The sequence below is a fragment of the Polistes dominula genome, unplaced genomic scaffold, assembly GCF_049000335.1.
Source record: "Polistes dominula isolate Pdom_NZ unplaced genomic scaffold, Pdom_raw_medaka contig_24, whole genome shotgun sequence".
NCBI classification, from domain to species: Eukaryota; Metazoa; Arthropoda; class Insecta; order Hymenoptera; family Vespidae; genus Polistes; species Polistes dominula.
The window spans coordinates 4875691-4891754 of record NW_028301150.1 but is presented as its reverse complement, the minus strand read 5'-3'; the positions used below and the strand labels follow the sequence as shown (position 1 = coordinate 4891754).

The 16064-nt window shown below is 27.6% G+C and overlaps 1 protein-coding gene across 3 annotated transcripts; it reads right to left on the bottom strand.

Moving 5' to 3' along the window:
* Positions 1-1878: 1878 nt before the first annotated feature.
* Positions 1879-15301, bottom strand: LOC107065444 (uncharacterized). Of its 3 annotated transcripts, none has more exons than XM_089177911.1 (11): positions 14396-15301; positions 11508-11686; positions 8142-8202; positions 5763-7509; positions 5482-5686; positions 5291-5398; positions 4388-4555; positions 3973-4215; positions 3628-3894; positions 3002-3316; positions 1879-2920 (listed from the first exon to the last, which is right to left on the bottom strand). In XM_089177911.1, exons 3-11 carry the CDS (start codon positions 8173-8175, stop codon positions 2867-2869), a joined length of 3141 nt encoding a protein of 1046 aa, XP_089034037.1. In that variant the 5' UTR covers positions 8176-8202; positions 11508-11686; positions 14396-15301; the 3' UTR covers positions 1879-2866. The 3 variants fall into 3 exon arrangements, with proteins under 3 accessions (XP_089034037.1, XP_015174622.1, XP_015174621.1); XM_015319136.2 differs by lacking the exon at positions 11508-11686 and adding an exon at positions 9727-9752; XM_015319135.2 differs by lacking the exon at positions 11508-11686.
* Between the last annotated feature and the right edge of the window lie 763 nt (positions 15302-16064).

The following is a 16064-nucleotide window of genomic DNA, read 5'->3' as shown; positions in this document are numbered from 1 at the left end:
CTGTTTAAAAAATTATCTCATATTTATGTTTTACATAATACATTGTTTTTGTTTTTTCTTCAATCTAATCGATCCAGTTGAACTTATGTATTATTAATATAAGAGTCCTAATCTGTTTTTGTAATTTAATAAAAGTTCATCAGATGAATCAATTATGCAAAATATATTCATTTGGATTATTATTAACTTTATATAATTTATGTGTGTATTCTATTTAATATTCATTTATTTTATAATTTGTTTTCTTTTCATTCTGGTTTTCCTGCAAATCTGTAATATATTATAATCCTTGTAATGCTGAAACACAAACACTAAATCACTAATACTATATTCACCTAGATTAACTAAACATATGTATAGTATTAGGTTTTTGAAATTTTATGAATATGCACAGTGATTCATCAAATTTCTATGTTAATAATAATATTAATAATATTAATAATAATAATAATAATAATAATAATAATAATAATAATAATAATATATGTATATTTATAAATACGTTTATGTATGCATAAATATATACATTATATATACATGCATTATAATATATATATATAATATATTATATGTCATTAATTGTATGTATAATTATATATAATAATGCATTTTTATATATACATTTATGTATTATATGTATATAATCATTAAAAATATGTGTTTGAGTGTTTATATTTTTCTTATGACTATAATTGATATTTGTTTTAAAATGACGTAATTCTTAACACCGGGAAGATATACTAACATATATATATAAATGCATATATAAGAATTGGTTAAAAACCACGCCTATATGAGGTACTATATATCTCGGGTTAACCTCTTAACGTTTAAACAATTATTCCTCGAATACGCTTATTTCCTTGGCGATCAGCAGATCGAACGAGCCCGGACCTCTCAAGATCTAACAGCTACAATCCAGTTCGAGCCAGTCCGAGCCAGACAACCGGTAGACCACCTGGATAGCGGGCGTTTTCTTCCATGAAAGCTCTCCAGTTAGAACCAAAGTTGTCTGGAATGATGGGAACGCCTATGTCTTCTGTTTGTACATCTGAACCCTAATTTAACCATATTTTAAATGGACAAATTTCATTGTGCCTAACAATATTTTTGATAATTGTTTATTCATGATTTTTCCAAGATTTTTCTTTATTTTTAATATTTCTTTTAACGAATTAATATATTATAAAATGTTCTTATTATTATATACTTGAATTAGATAAACACAAAAAAAATTGTTTTGAATAGTTTTACAACTTTCTTAATCTTTCAAATTTTTGAAGGATAATATGATTACATCAGACTAACTTTTATAGTATACCTTTTAAATGTGCCCATAAACAACTAATCAATCATTTGATTAAAGAGTAAAGAGAAGATGGAGAAAAATGATTAATTAAATGGAAGGAGCGGAGGATTTGTTTAATACATTATTTTGTGTGTGTATGTGTGTTAATTTAAATATAGAAAATGTATTAAGGATTTATATATATTTACGGAAATGAGATTGTTGCTCTATCTGGTAGTGAAGTGCTAAAACTTTATAGTCTCTACTGATATTTTTGAAATTATTATCAACGGTGAAAATAAATATTTACTGACGACAATGAATATAGAATTCTATATTCTTTGCTGATGAAAAGAGTGATTAGTTACCGATAAGTATTTACTGACGACAAAGAATATAGAATTCTATATTTTTTGTTGATGAAAAGAGTGATTAGTTACCGATGAGTACAGCAATCATTTACCGACGGAGACTACTAACAGTTGCCATTGATGTTGATAAATATTTTAATGTTTTGAATTGAACAATATCTTAAACAATAAGTTTCTTTTTAACAAAAAATTAGACTAAAATAACAATGAAGTCAGAAATTTCAATCAACGTGCCTCTGCATTTCTTTATTAACTATGTACAATTATAGAGAGCAATGTGCTACGAATTGGGGGATATACTTTAAACACAGATAACAATAACAATAACAATAATAACAACGAAAAAAAAAAGAAAAAGAAGGTAAAATATATTCATCATATCGACGTCAATTAATTCGAAATGCCTTTGCAATCTCTGTTTGAATTAGTTTCAAAAAAAAAAAAGAGAGCGCATCGTCTAGAGTTACACAATAAGCTTTTGAAAATATGAAAAATCATATAATTGTACACAAGAAAGAATTCGAATTTCATTCGAAGAAAATAAATAAATAAATTTTGACATCTAGCTTATAAATACACATCTATATTTTCTCTTATCAAAAATAATTGTAGCTAATTGTGTCAATGTTTTTTACTATTGTATTTCTTTGAAATACTACTCGCTCAAAAAAAAAACAAAAAAGAATAATTTTGGTCTTCTTTTTCGATCTTGTTTTAAGCATAAAAATATAATACCTTAATACTGAATACTTTTCACCAAAGAGAGATCTCGGTAAATTTTTATCAAAGCTGTTGTATTCATTGAAACGGCCGTAAGTAATAAAAAATATAACGCGATAGATAAATCACGTATATATCTATATATACATTTACATATGTATAAATATGCATTATTATAATGAATATCAACGAATGGTCCACATATCACAAGTATTATTCAGCCTTTCATTCGATCATTAATTACCGATCGAAACATTAATACTCGTTAATAATCTATATTTATATTTTCTTTAACTTTTGTTTTCACTCCAGTTAAACTGGAATCAAAAATAATTTCTATACGTCTGTCTTTTTTTCAGTTATAACAAAAAGAAAAAAAACAACGATAAAGATTATTATGAAATTAGTCTTAAACATTTTTTGTTTGTTTGTAGCACTCGCCCAATTTTTTACAGATTAGACCGAAAACAATTCATTGATATCGGTTTTAGGTCGATTCCAACATACCTCCAGCAAGTTTGGTTGCATATAAATTTAATGCCTTCAAAAAGAAAATTGAAAATTAATCATACAAATTTCTTATTTTAATTTAAGAAAAGAAAAATATTTATTATATATTTACCTTGTATATAAAAGTATACTGTTCTTTAGTTTGCACAGCTCCAGCTCTATCTCTTCTTATCGTATAAACCACTCTTGGTACGTCTACCGTTCGCGTAATTTCATACTGTCTAATTCCTAGATCCAATGCTATCAGTGTTCCTGTACGACCTGTACCAGGACTACAATGGACCACTATAGGTCCTGGACCACCTCTTTGAAGAGCCCTGGCTTCGAGAAGTACAGCGATAAGTCCGGCACCATCCGTTTGAACGCCACTAGCTGGCCATAAGTACCAAATATGGTATACTTCTCTGAACGTATTATTCTCTAAATTCTTTAAAAGACAAATACTTTTAATACAATGTCATACATCAATGAAAAATTGATGATTATAGAACTGGTCTTATAATACGTGTCATTTGAGATACGTAAACAAATATTTTTTATCTAATATTATTCTTACGGCTGTATAAAATTAAATATAAAATATATAAGTTACTTATTTTATATTTTTCATGATATAAAAATATTATTATCAATTAATTCTAACTTAAAAATATTAAAATAGCTCAATATGAAAAATATATGACACATAATCACATATGCTTAAGATTAATTCAATTTAATTAGAATGAAATTTCTTACTTTCAAGTGTAACGTGGATATTGCATATTTCTCTTTGGTTTCTCGCTTCTTTAATGTCACTTGAAAATCACCATACAATCTGTGACAATCAGTCACTTCAGAAGGTGGTATATATTCGGTACACTTTTCAACTCCATTTTCTACAAAATCAGTCAGCATAATGATCACTTTGGATTGTTGTTCCCAAATCATACGCCAAAAATCGGTAACTGTTGTGTCCAAAGGTGCTTGACACGCAATGTAATATTTGATTGCATTTTTGGGACCCTGACAAAATATTTATAAATTTATACATATATTTAATTTAACCATATAAAAAAAAAGCATAATAATAAATAAACTAACTCGAACGTAACTGGCGTTAATATATTCTGAAAGAGGATCATCGTTGAGTTTTTTCAATGGTACTCTACTTTCTGGAAGTGGAATAACATTCGCGTATCTGTTCTTCACTTCAGCGCCCAAAGGAAGCTCATCCATCTTAGAAGAAACTTGTGGTATACCTAAAAATTCTTCATTTATGGCATCGACGTCGTTTGAGAAAGAAGTAAGCCCAGTAAAATTTAATGGATGAGATGGAACTGCACTCTGTAAGAGAAAAAAAATAATTTTACAAATTTATATTTATAAAGTTTTAATTTATATATGTAATTAGGTAATTGTGTAATATTTTCACTGTATATTTTATATATTATATTATATACAATATAATACATATATTAATTTTTCAATTTAAACACATATAATAAAATATACATACTGAATCTTCAAAAGCAGGATTACCATAACTTCTTTTCGATGATCTAGCAACACCTTTTCGCCTAACACTATTATAAGCAGATACACTATCCAAACTATAGGCATCCAAAGATACAGGTCGACATCGTTCCCCATAATTGAATCTCGTTTGTCTCTTTCTCATAACGAACTGCCAAAATGAACAACACATTTTTAATCTTAAAAAATCGATAATAAATGTAAATGTTTGGTTATATACGTGTAGCTTAAGTATGACCTCGTATTTATCGCAACCACTAGCAAGTTTTAGCGATCGTATTATCGTTTTAAACATATACTGAAAAGAAACATTTAACATTGAAAATAAAGATAAGAAAGTAGATGTACATTCATTGAGAGGTGGGGATATACTGTTAAAAAAAAATATAAATATTAACTTAAATAATTGAAAAAAATAAAACAATATAAAGAAATATTAATCATTATCATGATCTACACAGATAATTTTTCCAATTAATTTTAAATAATTTATTAATTTATTTGAAATTAATATTATTACTTATTATTGCATTGTCTCATAACTATCAGAGACTGGAATTTATACAAAATAAATTATATTTCTTTTTTTTTTTATAATGCGGCATCTAAATATCAAATAAACATAATTATAAAGTTAATTTTTCGACACGGATATTCCGAAGTAATGTATTTCCTATGAGTAATCTACCGAGAAAGGTAAGTTTCGAGTAGGTGTACAAACGAGGAAGATTTTTATGAACTTACAACGCAGCTGCATTTTTATTAATCGAAACGTATCGTGTTTGATAATGAGTAGTATACTTGGTGGTATCGTGAATACCAATTTTCTATTCTTTGTTTGCGGATATCAAATAAATCTCTTTTTATCTCTGTGTTTATCTCTTACCAGAAGGCCAGTAAGAAGAAGTAGGCAGATGAATGCTACTGAAGAAACCACAACAACAGCTATTGCGTTGCTAGAATCTCTTTCCTGTACTAATGCAAAACTTCGTATCTAAAATTGGACAAATTGAAATACACTTTATAAGAAATGTTAATTATCAAAATTATTGGTTATTGAGATTAAGTATAACTTACAATTATTGGAAAATTCGAGACAGGTGTTTTATAAAAATTTGGTAGCAACTTAGTCATGGCAGCATCGAATCTACCATTTTCATTAACGATGTAAACGTATATGGTAAAAACAGATTCTTCAGAGGATGAATTAATTGTTGAAGAACTGTCTGTTGAATCAGAACATGGGTTCCTATGAAATCGAACTTGTTTTCCCTGGATGACTCTATAAACATGATAATGATACTAAATTTAAAATAAGCAATCAAAATAAAAAAATTGGTACTTAATGTTATACTTACTTATTCAAACCATTGGATAAAATATTAGCAAGAAATTGTCGAAGTTCTTCAAGACGTGGACAAACATCTTGTTTAGTACCCTCAAGTACTATCCTAACCAGAGAAGTAATTTCGTCTGGTGGTAAAGTATCCAGATTGGTGACAGAAGTTGTTGGAATGGTATCAATAATAGATTTCTTACCGGTTGGTAATTTGTCACGAAAGGTTGGAATGAAAGTACTACTTGGAAGATCTAGGGTAACAACATTGACGAGTGGTGTTGCATCGTAACTTTCAGTAGTACTTTCAACACTGATCATCATGTTGTTTTCTGTACTACCAGGTGTACTACTACTGCTGCTGGTGATAATCGTGTTTGATGAAGATGTAACAGGTAATGTACGTTCAACCGAGACAGATTTAGGCCATGATGCAATTTCGGACAAACTTCTTGTACTCTCAGTAAAATCTGAGATATTATTAGTGATATTAATATTCGTTTGTTCATTAACTACAGATAAAGTCTCTTCTGATGTCAAAGTTGTCGTTGCAATCGTGTTATTATTATTTTCCGTTAATCCAACAAATTCGTATTCGACCGTACTAGTGGAATAAGATGAGGAACTAGTTGTTGGGTTAACGGAAGATTGATCAGATGATTCTAACGTAGTTTCCGTTGAAAAATCGGTATCACCAGTACCAATTGTCGAACTATTATCATCGGTAAGAGTTTCTTTGGTAGTTGGATTATTCTCTTCGGTAGTCCTCATTTCTAAAACTGAGGAATCACTGGTAACAACAGTGGTCATTAATACAACTGTATTTGAGATAACACTTTCTGTTATTTTATTTCCTGTTAAATCGCTAGGATCATTGCTCTCCGATTGGATATATGGAAAGGATGTTCCTGTTGTCAGAGTTCCAATTGTGGAAGTTCCAGTAGATGAAGATTCGGTTGATGTACTACTACTTGACAAAGATACAGAGCTAGTTGATTCGATCATTGAACTATTGTTACTAGTTTTATAACTATTTCCAAATACTCCTGATTGTTGAATACTATTCTCTAGAACAACAGAAGGCTCGGTTACGATTATCTTCTTTTCAGAATCCTTTCGACCAATTGTGTTCTCGTAAATCGATGCATCTCTCATTGTCGTAGCAATAGTTAAATTAGGTTCAGTTAGTTCCAGTTGTTTCTTATCAGTAATTACATTAAGCAAGGACAATGACGATGATACAGGTAATGTTGATTCTGGTACATTCGTTGTTGATTTAGTTTCATTCGAATGCAAAGATACATTCTTCGTATTGTTTACATTATCATTTTCATCGTTGTATTTATCTAAGATTTGTTTTTCCATACGATCGAACGATTCTAATTCATTGTCCAAAAATGGAGATGAAGAAGTTGATTCTATCGTAGTTGTAGCAATACTACTAACATTTTCTAACTCTTCTCTTATGTCTCCGTTTGTTTCATTGTTTATCACTGTAGGAATTGTTGTTTGTACTTTTTCTTCTTCTTCTTTTTCTTCTTTTTTTGATTCTTTTGATTTATAGTTTTCATTTTCAAAATCAGATATGAAATCTTTGACTTTCTTCAAATCACCTTTATTTTCTTCTTCTTCTTCTTGATTTGCTTGAACAGGATTAGCTACAATCCATGACGATGATTCCGAATCATCATTTTTATTTGATAGTCTAATAAGTTTTTCTGATAGGTTGGATGACGTTGTTCCACCAACAAAAACTATTAAAGTTAGACCTAGGAAATTGTTTTAATTTTAATTTTGTACAAATCCTTTGATTCTATCATTAAATGCGTATGTTATATTATTTTATTCATTTAATTTAATTCAATTATTTTCAATTTATGTATATACCTACTTTTACTCTTATAAATTTTTACATTACTCATAATTTATATATATATTTATCAAACTATAAATTAATTAAATATTATCTCATTAAAAATAATGATAAATAAATTGTTTATTATTTGTTATTAGTAAATTGAATGATATTTGTTTTATACAGAAATAGTAAATTTATTTCCATCACGCAATACATTTTTTTTCTTTTATAAGTTAATTCAGAGATTTTTCTTTTTTTAAAGCTATATGATAAAACTATTGAATCGTGAGAAATATAGTCATGGTAAGAAGAGTTTAACGGATCTAAAAACCGGTTTTACAGGAATAATATCACTTGTTCAGCTTTTCGTCGTTGCAAACTACGTATCATCATCATTGTCGACGTCGTTGACAACAACGCATCGTCGTAACCATAAATTTGTCCTTTTATTTTCTTATTTTTTTCTCTTCTTTCATTTCTTAATTCTCACAATTCTCGAAAGAAACAATTATCTTACAAAAGTATAAAATAACTTTAACTTACCTAAACATATTTTGAATAACAAACACGACATCATCTTCTTCTCAATCGATCACTACCGAATCTGAAATTATACATTTTTATTAAATATAACAAATCGTGAGAATGATTAAAAAAAAAAAAAAAACAATAAATAAAAAAAATCTTTCGGAAAATATTTCTATAACAATAATTAATATTACATTAATATAATATTAATAATTAATTAATTATTATTAATATAATATTAATAATTAATTAATTATTATTAATATTAAAATAGAATGTAAGGAATAGAACACATAAGTTAAATGAAGTATATATATGTTATAGTTTTTATATAGTCTATATAGTTACTAAATGTGGTATATTGTTTAATGTTGTTTATATTGTTTTATATTGTTTTTATATTGTTTTTATATTGTTAATATTAATATCTAATATTATAATAGGGCATAATTCGAATTAGCATATTGTTAAGGGGAACGGACATGTTGGGGGGGCCTTCGGGGTAAACACCCTAAAAGGGTATACCTGAAATAAACTTCTATTCTATTAATAATATTAATATTATATTAATATTATTAATAATGATTAAATAGATATGTAATGTGTATAAAAAACAAAAACCAAAAACTAAAAGAAAAAAAAGATTTAAAAATTTCTTAAAAATTAGTAAAAAAGAAAGAAGAATTTTAATTTTAATTTTTATTTTTATTATTAATTATTTTATTTTATTATTAATTATTTTAATTATTAATACGTAAATATTTGTAAGATAAACACTATATTATAAAATATTATAAATAAATATGTGTGTTAAAGAAAAAAGCAATTAAATATGTATAAAATCAAATGATTAATATATCTTAATAATAATATATAGTATATAAAGAGAGAAAGAGAGAGAGGGAGAGAAAAAAGAATAATGGCTGTCATCTTTGGAGCACGCATCAAGCAAAGGAGGTCAATCGCAATGCTCGTCAATTGGATTATCACGAGTTAGGTCGCTGCCGGCATATTGCCTCTCGCACCCTCACACGAAAAATAACCGAGCTCAGATTTGAATCAAATAAGAAATAAGTGAGTTAGCTAGCATCCTCAGGAACTTCGTTACGTATTTTCTTCGTTAAAGAAAAAATAAAAAAAAAAGAGAGGAAATAGACAAACTTCCTAATTCGATTTGTTTATTAAAAAATCTTAACGGTAAAAATTCAAATTAGAATTAGAATTAGAATTATTATTATTATTTATTTATTTATTTATTGTAAATTTTTACTCGATCAATAAAAACAATTTGTTCATTAAGTCTAAATTAAATTTTTTAAATTGAATGTAAATTTTTTGTTTTATTGTAACAATATCATACAAACTGTTTTGGATCCTATTGTAAATAAAATGTAAAAATGATAAAAAAATAAATAAATAAACCAAAATAATATCACTTGAAACATAGTTTTTTTTTATTTTCTACTTTTTTTTTTACTCGATTGGTAAAAATCTACATGTCATTGTAAATGGTAATGTGTTTTTAAATTTCAATTTTAATTTCAATATTTCTTTTTTACTAATATTATTAAAATACGAAAAAAAAATATAATTAACTTACATAAAAGGAAATCCCTTGCTCTCTCTCTAAAAAAAAAAAATAGGAATAAAATCAATATATATATATATATATATCACTAGAAAATTTTTACTAGGAAGAGATAAAAGATATATTCGTGAATGGCAAAGAACATCGTGAAAGCGTGAAGAAGCAACATTATGAATAATTGCGAAAGTGTATGCAGGAAAGAACGTTAACAACAGAGTGAATATGCATAGTTAAAAAAAAAATATCATATATACATGCTTATTATGTATTTTTTTAAAAATAATAATACAAATTAACACTAGATATACACCACCATTTTCAGTATACCTATTTCTACCACACTAGTCAAAATGACTGTTGTATAAAAAAAACATGCTTTTTGAGGCTTCTAGTCTTTATTTATTTTTAAAAAATAACAAAAAATGTTTAACAATAATAATTTTAATAGATGCTTAATTATTCACAGAACTCAAATGTTACATGAAGTAGAAATTTTGAATTAAAATGGCCCGACCATTCAACACGACTGGTCTGGTATATCTAGTGTTAAAAAGATAAATAATAAAAGATAAATTTTAATGATTGGAAAAAAGAAAATTTTTGTTTTTTAAATATCTAACCAAATTTTATAACTAAATATGTATACATTCTTCTTTTTTGTTTTTAGATCATTTATATGCATATAAATTACATTCATACATGTACAATGTATTTTATGTATTTTCTACATGGTATTAAATCATTAGGAACGAAAACATCGGAAGATTTGTTCACCCCCCCCCTCCTCCCACTCACAATAATTCTCTCGTTGTCTGACCAGTCAAAGTAATTTCAAGCCATTATTTCATGAAGAACGTTCCATTGCAAGTACAAATACAGCCTTTTATCGATCACATTTAATTCTGTTACTTTAGATCAAACAAGTTTTTGAGAGTTCGAAGCATGAATAACCAAATCAACAAAAAATCTTAAATCAATTTTATTTAAGCTTCAAATTCTTATTATTAATTCAAATTATCTTAACACGAAATATAGCACCATTTTCAGTATACCTATTTCTACCACTCTAGTCAAAATGTCAACTTTAAATTGCATAATTCAATTAGATCATAAAATCCTTAGATATTACTCAAAGGAACTAGAAGTTTTTAAGAAAGCATATAAAAAGAATTTGATTTAACAATAAGACTCTCATTTTTCAATATACACAATAAGCATTTTCTTAAAATATCTGAAACAAAGATAATCTAAGACAAAGCGAAATTGTTTGTAGAGACGAAGAAACAAGGCGTTATTACGAGAACTTTGCCTTTCACGAAGAGAACGAAAGTTCCTCTGTTTCTTAGCAAATTATTCTCACGATAACGTCAAACAACATATACACCCACGATATACACACACATCATAATACACAACTCCGGGTTTCGAGTTCCCACGCTTCGATAAATCTCTCAATTAAAAAAAAAACATTAAAAAAAAAACAAAAAAGAAATACTTATGCTATATACCCTACACACACATATTCATTACAATATATTCATATATTCATATGTACACAATTCGAATCGTGTTTGCCATGCTTCGATGGGTCTCTCGATTAAAACAAAAACGACACCAAAAACATATATATACTCACTCGCAACACATACATATAACAATACATAGAACTTGATCCTCATGTTTTGAATAAAATAATCTATTAATTACAAAATATCATTTAAAAATAATGCTTTTGATGACAATTTTCATTTTAATTATAATAATAAAAATATAATTTTAGTGAATCAGCTAACCGATTCAAGCAACGCCTTCTTCAGATTACAACAATAGACGCGTGCGCTCCAGTTTATAGTTGGACGTGTTCTCGCTTTCACTCACTCGTCGCCTTGTCCTCGTCGTAGTCGATCGTCCTCGTGAATACTCATGAACGATCGCGATTTATAAACCCGTGCGAGGAAATACAAGCAGCAACCTTAGGATTTATACTTTATATTGCAACCGTGTATAAATCTAAACCATATAAATCAAGACTGATATTAGTCTAAAGAGAATCAAAAGGATATCTATTTATACGCACGCACGCGCGCGCGCGTATGTGCGTGATATGTGTATGTGAAACATACACGCGGTGGACCAGATAAAGTGTTACAAGCTGTTTTCTCTTCAACTATTACAGATGACTGAATAAGATAGATTAAGAATTGTTATTTCTAAGATTAACAAATTTATTCTCTTATTCAATGTAATTAGAACAAAAAGTTTAACGCTAGATATACCACTACTTTCAATATATCTATTTCTACCACACTAGTCAAAATGACTGGTGTATATATAATATGCTTTTTGAGGCTTCTAGTCTTTATTTATTTTTAGAAAATAACAACAAATGTTTACAATAATAATTTTAATAGATATATGGATTTATAGACATTTTTAAAAAATAAAACGCTTAATTATTTACATAAATCAAATGTTACATGAAGTAAAAATTTTGAATTAAAATTGGCCCAACTAGTCTAAATAACTAGTCTGGTATATCTAGTGTTAATAAACATTACAATTTATTATCGCTAAGCTGTTTTTGTTTTGTTTTATGGAATGATAAATAATAATTGCAGATATTCATCTGATTGTAAATGAAAAGAAAAATTTGTTCATCTATCAAATATCAAATTCCTACGTATTTTCTTTTCTTTTCTTTTTTTAGGGCAAAGAACAAAGAAAAATGTAAAAATGCTATTTTGTAAAATATCAATTAACAGATAATGAAAATTTGATAAATAAACAGACATTTTCATACGTAGAACTGCAAATCCTCTTTGTTCTCTTCCTCGTTGAAAGACCAACGAGTGACTATGACTCGTGTAATGGTATTAAATGTCAGGTCAAGAGAGTGGCTTGGTTAATCGGCTTTATAGTCGCAGCAGGCAACTACTCTCCTCTCTCCTCTCTTTCTTTCTCTCTCTTTCTCTTTGTCTCTCCTTCATCTCAAACTGGATGCAACATGACACGGCACACCTACGCTCGTTTATCCGTTGTTCTCACTCTTTTTCTTTCTCATTAGAAATAAATAATTGAATTTTCAAATTTTCAAATGTAAAGTAAAGAATAAAGATGCAAGAGTTACTAAATTATTTCTAAAAATTCAATTCAAACATTTCTTTATTGTCCAGATTCTAAAACTATAAGTTTAACAATACAAGTTTAAAAAAATATTTATAAAAGAGTAATTTTTATTAACACTAGATATACCACCATTTTCACTATACCTATTTCTACCAAACTAGTCAAAATGATTGGTGTATAAAAAAAAATGCTGGTATATCTAGTGTTAATAAAATCGCGTAAAAACTTTTGATCAAATTAAGAAATTTCTAATTTATCTATTATATTTTATTTTTTGTTGTTTTTGTTTTACAATTTAACAAAGATGACAACGTAATCGAATAACTCACCGTTATGCTACCAAGAACGAAGTTATATATCTATATATATGTGTCATGTATAAAGATAAGATAACGCGATTAACATTGTCAAATCCATAAATCTATTAATGACAATTTTATACCTTTCTGCCGATGATTTAAAAAAAAAGGAAAAAAGAAAAATATATATATATATATATACATATTCGTAAAAAGAAAAATATTTGATTATCAAGTAGTTCTTCGTTCAAACTGATTTGCATGTCTTCTTTACGAATTATCATCACTAAACAAGTAATTTAACCTAACCTAGAAAAAGATGCTTTTTAAAAAGTCCAGTAGAGAAATCATATATACAGTTACTCAGACACTCTCTTTAATATTACGTAACTTGAATTAAAAAAAAAAAAAAAACATAAAATAAAAACTATTCTTAACTTTGAATAACATCGTTAGACTTCATTCTCCTTTCGTCGTATCTTTCAAGATTTAATGTTACACAAAAGGCAATAATTTCTAAGGTTTTTCTTATCTAATACTTTCTAAGGATTCGCACAACTACATACATATATTATTTTATAATAACTTTATACCAAGTTTAATATTAAATAAATATTTTTATAATGCATAATTGTTTTTTTATATATATATATATAACGTGTTATAATACTTTATATTTAAAAAAAATAAATTTGATTATCTATTTATTAGGAAATTATAATCAAATTTCGATCTGAATAAATCTTGATTAAAAATAAAAATAAAATTATTTGATAATCCAATAATTTCATATTTGCACATTTACAGGTTGTATACTACTACATGTTACATAGCACACAATTCATATATTTTTTTAAGATATTTTCTAAAACGAAATTGAACATAAAATAGAAACTTACACGGTTTTTAATTTCAATAAAAATCATACACATGCAAATAAAGAGAGAGTAGTAATAAAATAGTAATAGTAATAGTAATAGTAATAGTAATAGATTTGAATGTAACGATATCGTACCGTTAACGACAATATCATTTGCCGCTTAAGCAACAAAATAGACGCGTAACACTTCTTTCGATTGATCGATCGATCGAACAAGAGAAGGATGGGGAAGTGGGGGTGGGGAGGACAGAAAGAGAGAGGAAGAAACAAAGAGACTACGATCAAGGAAAACACGTTTCTTGTAGAGCGCGATGATAAATATCATGCGTAAATATGATCTATAAGATAAAGATAAAATAATGTGAGTTTTACTTACTACGAATAAATTCGTCGAAATTCGTCTGGATTGTTGTCGTTGTTGTCTTTGTCGACGTCGTGTCGAACTAGGCGGAAACACCAAGTCCGCATTATCGTCCTCTCTTTCTTCTTTCTCTCTCTCTTTTTTCTCTTTTCTTTCTCTTTCCTTGTTTTTCTCTTTCTTTCTTTCTCTCTTTCTCTCTCTTCTACTCCTTTCCTCCCTCTAGCTCTTTCTCACTCTACCGTTTTTATTCTGTACCTTTCTCGTGTTATACGAGTATATATATATATATATATGTACGTCTGAAGAAGCACGTCGTAACACTACTAATAAACTACTAAACAGAGACACTATCAACTAGTTTTATCTTTCTCTTTTTTATTTTGTCTTTTCAAAAAAGAAAAAGAAAAAAAAAGGAAAAAAGAATTTAGGATAAAATTTAAATTAGGTTCTTTTCATGAAGAGAAAATATTTTGGAAAGAGAGAAGAGAGAATTGGAGTTAAATTTTTTTATAAAACCCCATCACAACACACAGTACCCATGACAACGCGACGACGACGTCGATGAGAAGGTGGAGAAGTAAGCGTTTTCTCTCTCGCAACACTTACGTGTCTCTTCGTCTCGCGCGGTTAAACACGAACGCGCGCGCGCGCGCTATGAGTACACGTTCCCCGACATTACTCGAGGAAACTTTTATAAGTGTATATTATGTGTTAACTAAATGTATTATTTATTTATTACAATATTTCGTTAGCTTTTTTTCTTTCTTCTTTACTTTTATTATTTCTTTGGCTTGTATACTTTCTCTTTCCTTTTATTTTGCAGGTGACATATGTCTCTTCCTCTGTAAGAAATAACTAGCGTGAAAAACCGTAATAACGCAAAAAAAACGAAAACCTACCACAACGACAGCTAACGCTAAACTGTCCTTACTGGCTCTGCTCTCTTTCGCGGCAGACTCCCCACTCCACAGCGGACTCCTTCTCATTGGTTGAAATTAAATTCGAACAATGAGCTGTACCCGCGAATTTCAAACATCTCATAATTGTTAAAACTTTCCTGTTATCTTTAATTTTAATTTCTTCTATATATATTTCTTGTATATTTGTTATATTATTATCCATATACATACAATGTAGCTTAGTATATTGAATATATACATATACCTGCAATTAATGTGTGGTATGTATAATATACTTACACATAATATAGTATAAATACAGTGAGACACAAGAATATTCGTACCTGTTCATATATATACTGTTAATATTTAATTATTATTGTTATATTTAAAAGAATTATTTTTACATAAATTAGATTAAAAATATAGATCGAGAATTATATATTAGATAATCGACAAGGTAGAAGTAAATTTAGATTTATACAACAATTAAAATCAATAGGACACATTTGTAACTAAAATTCAGTGATTTGATGACTGATACTCACCGAATTATAATGAGGGGCGTGCCATCGACTTTATTTATAACAACCATACACAATGAAACTAATTTTTTCGATAACTACTTAGCACTTAAGTTTCGTAATTTAAATAATCTCAAATTTATTTGTTTTTTATCAAATTATTTTATCTATCAATTATTTATATATATATACTTAATTAAAATAAATTATTTGTATGCAACGATCGATATTTATTAACGAATATTTAAAATTAAAATCTTA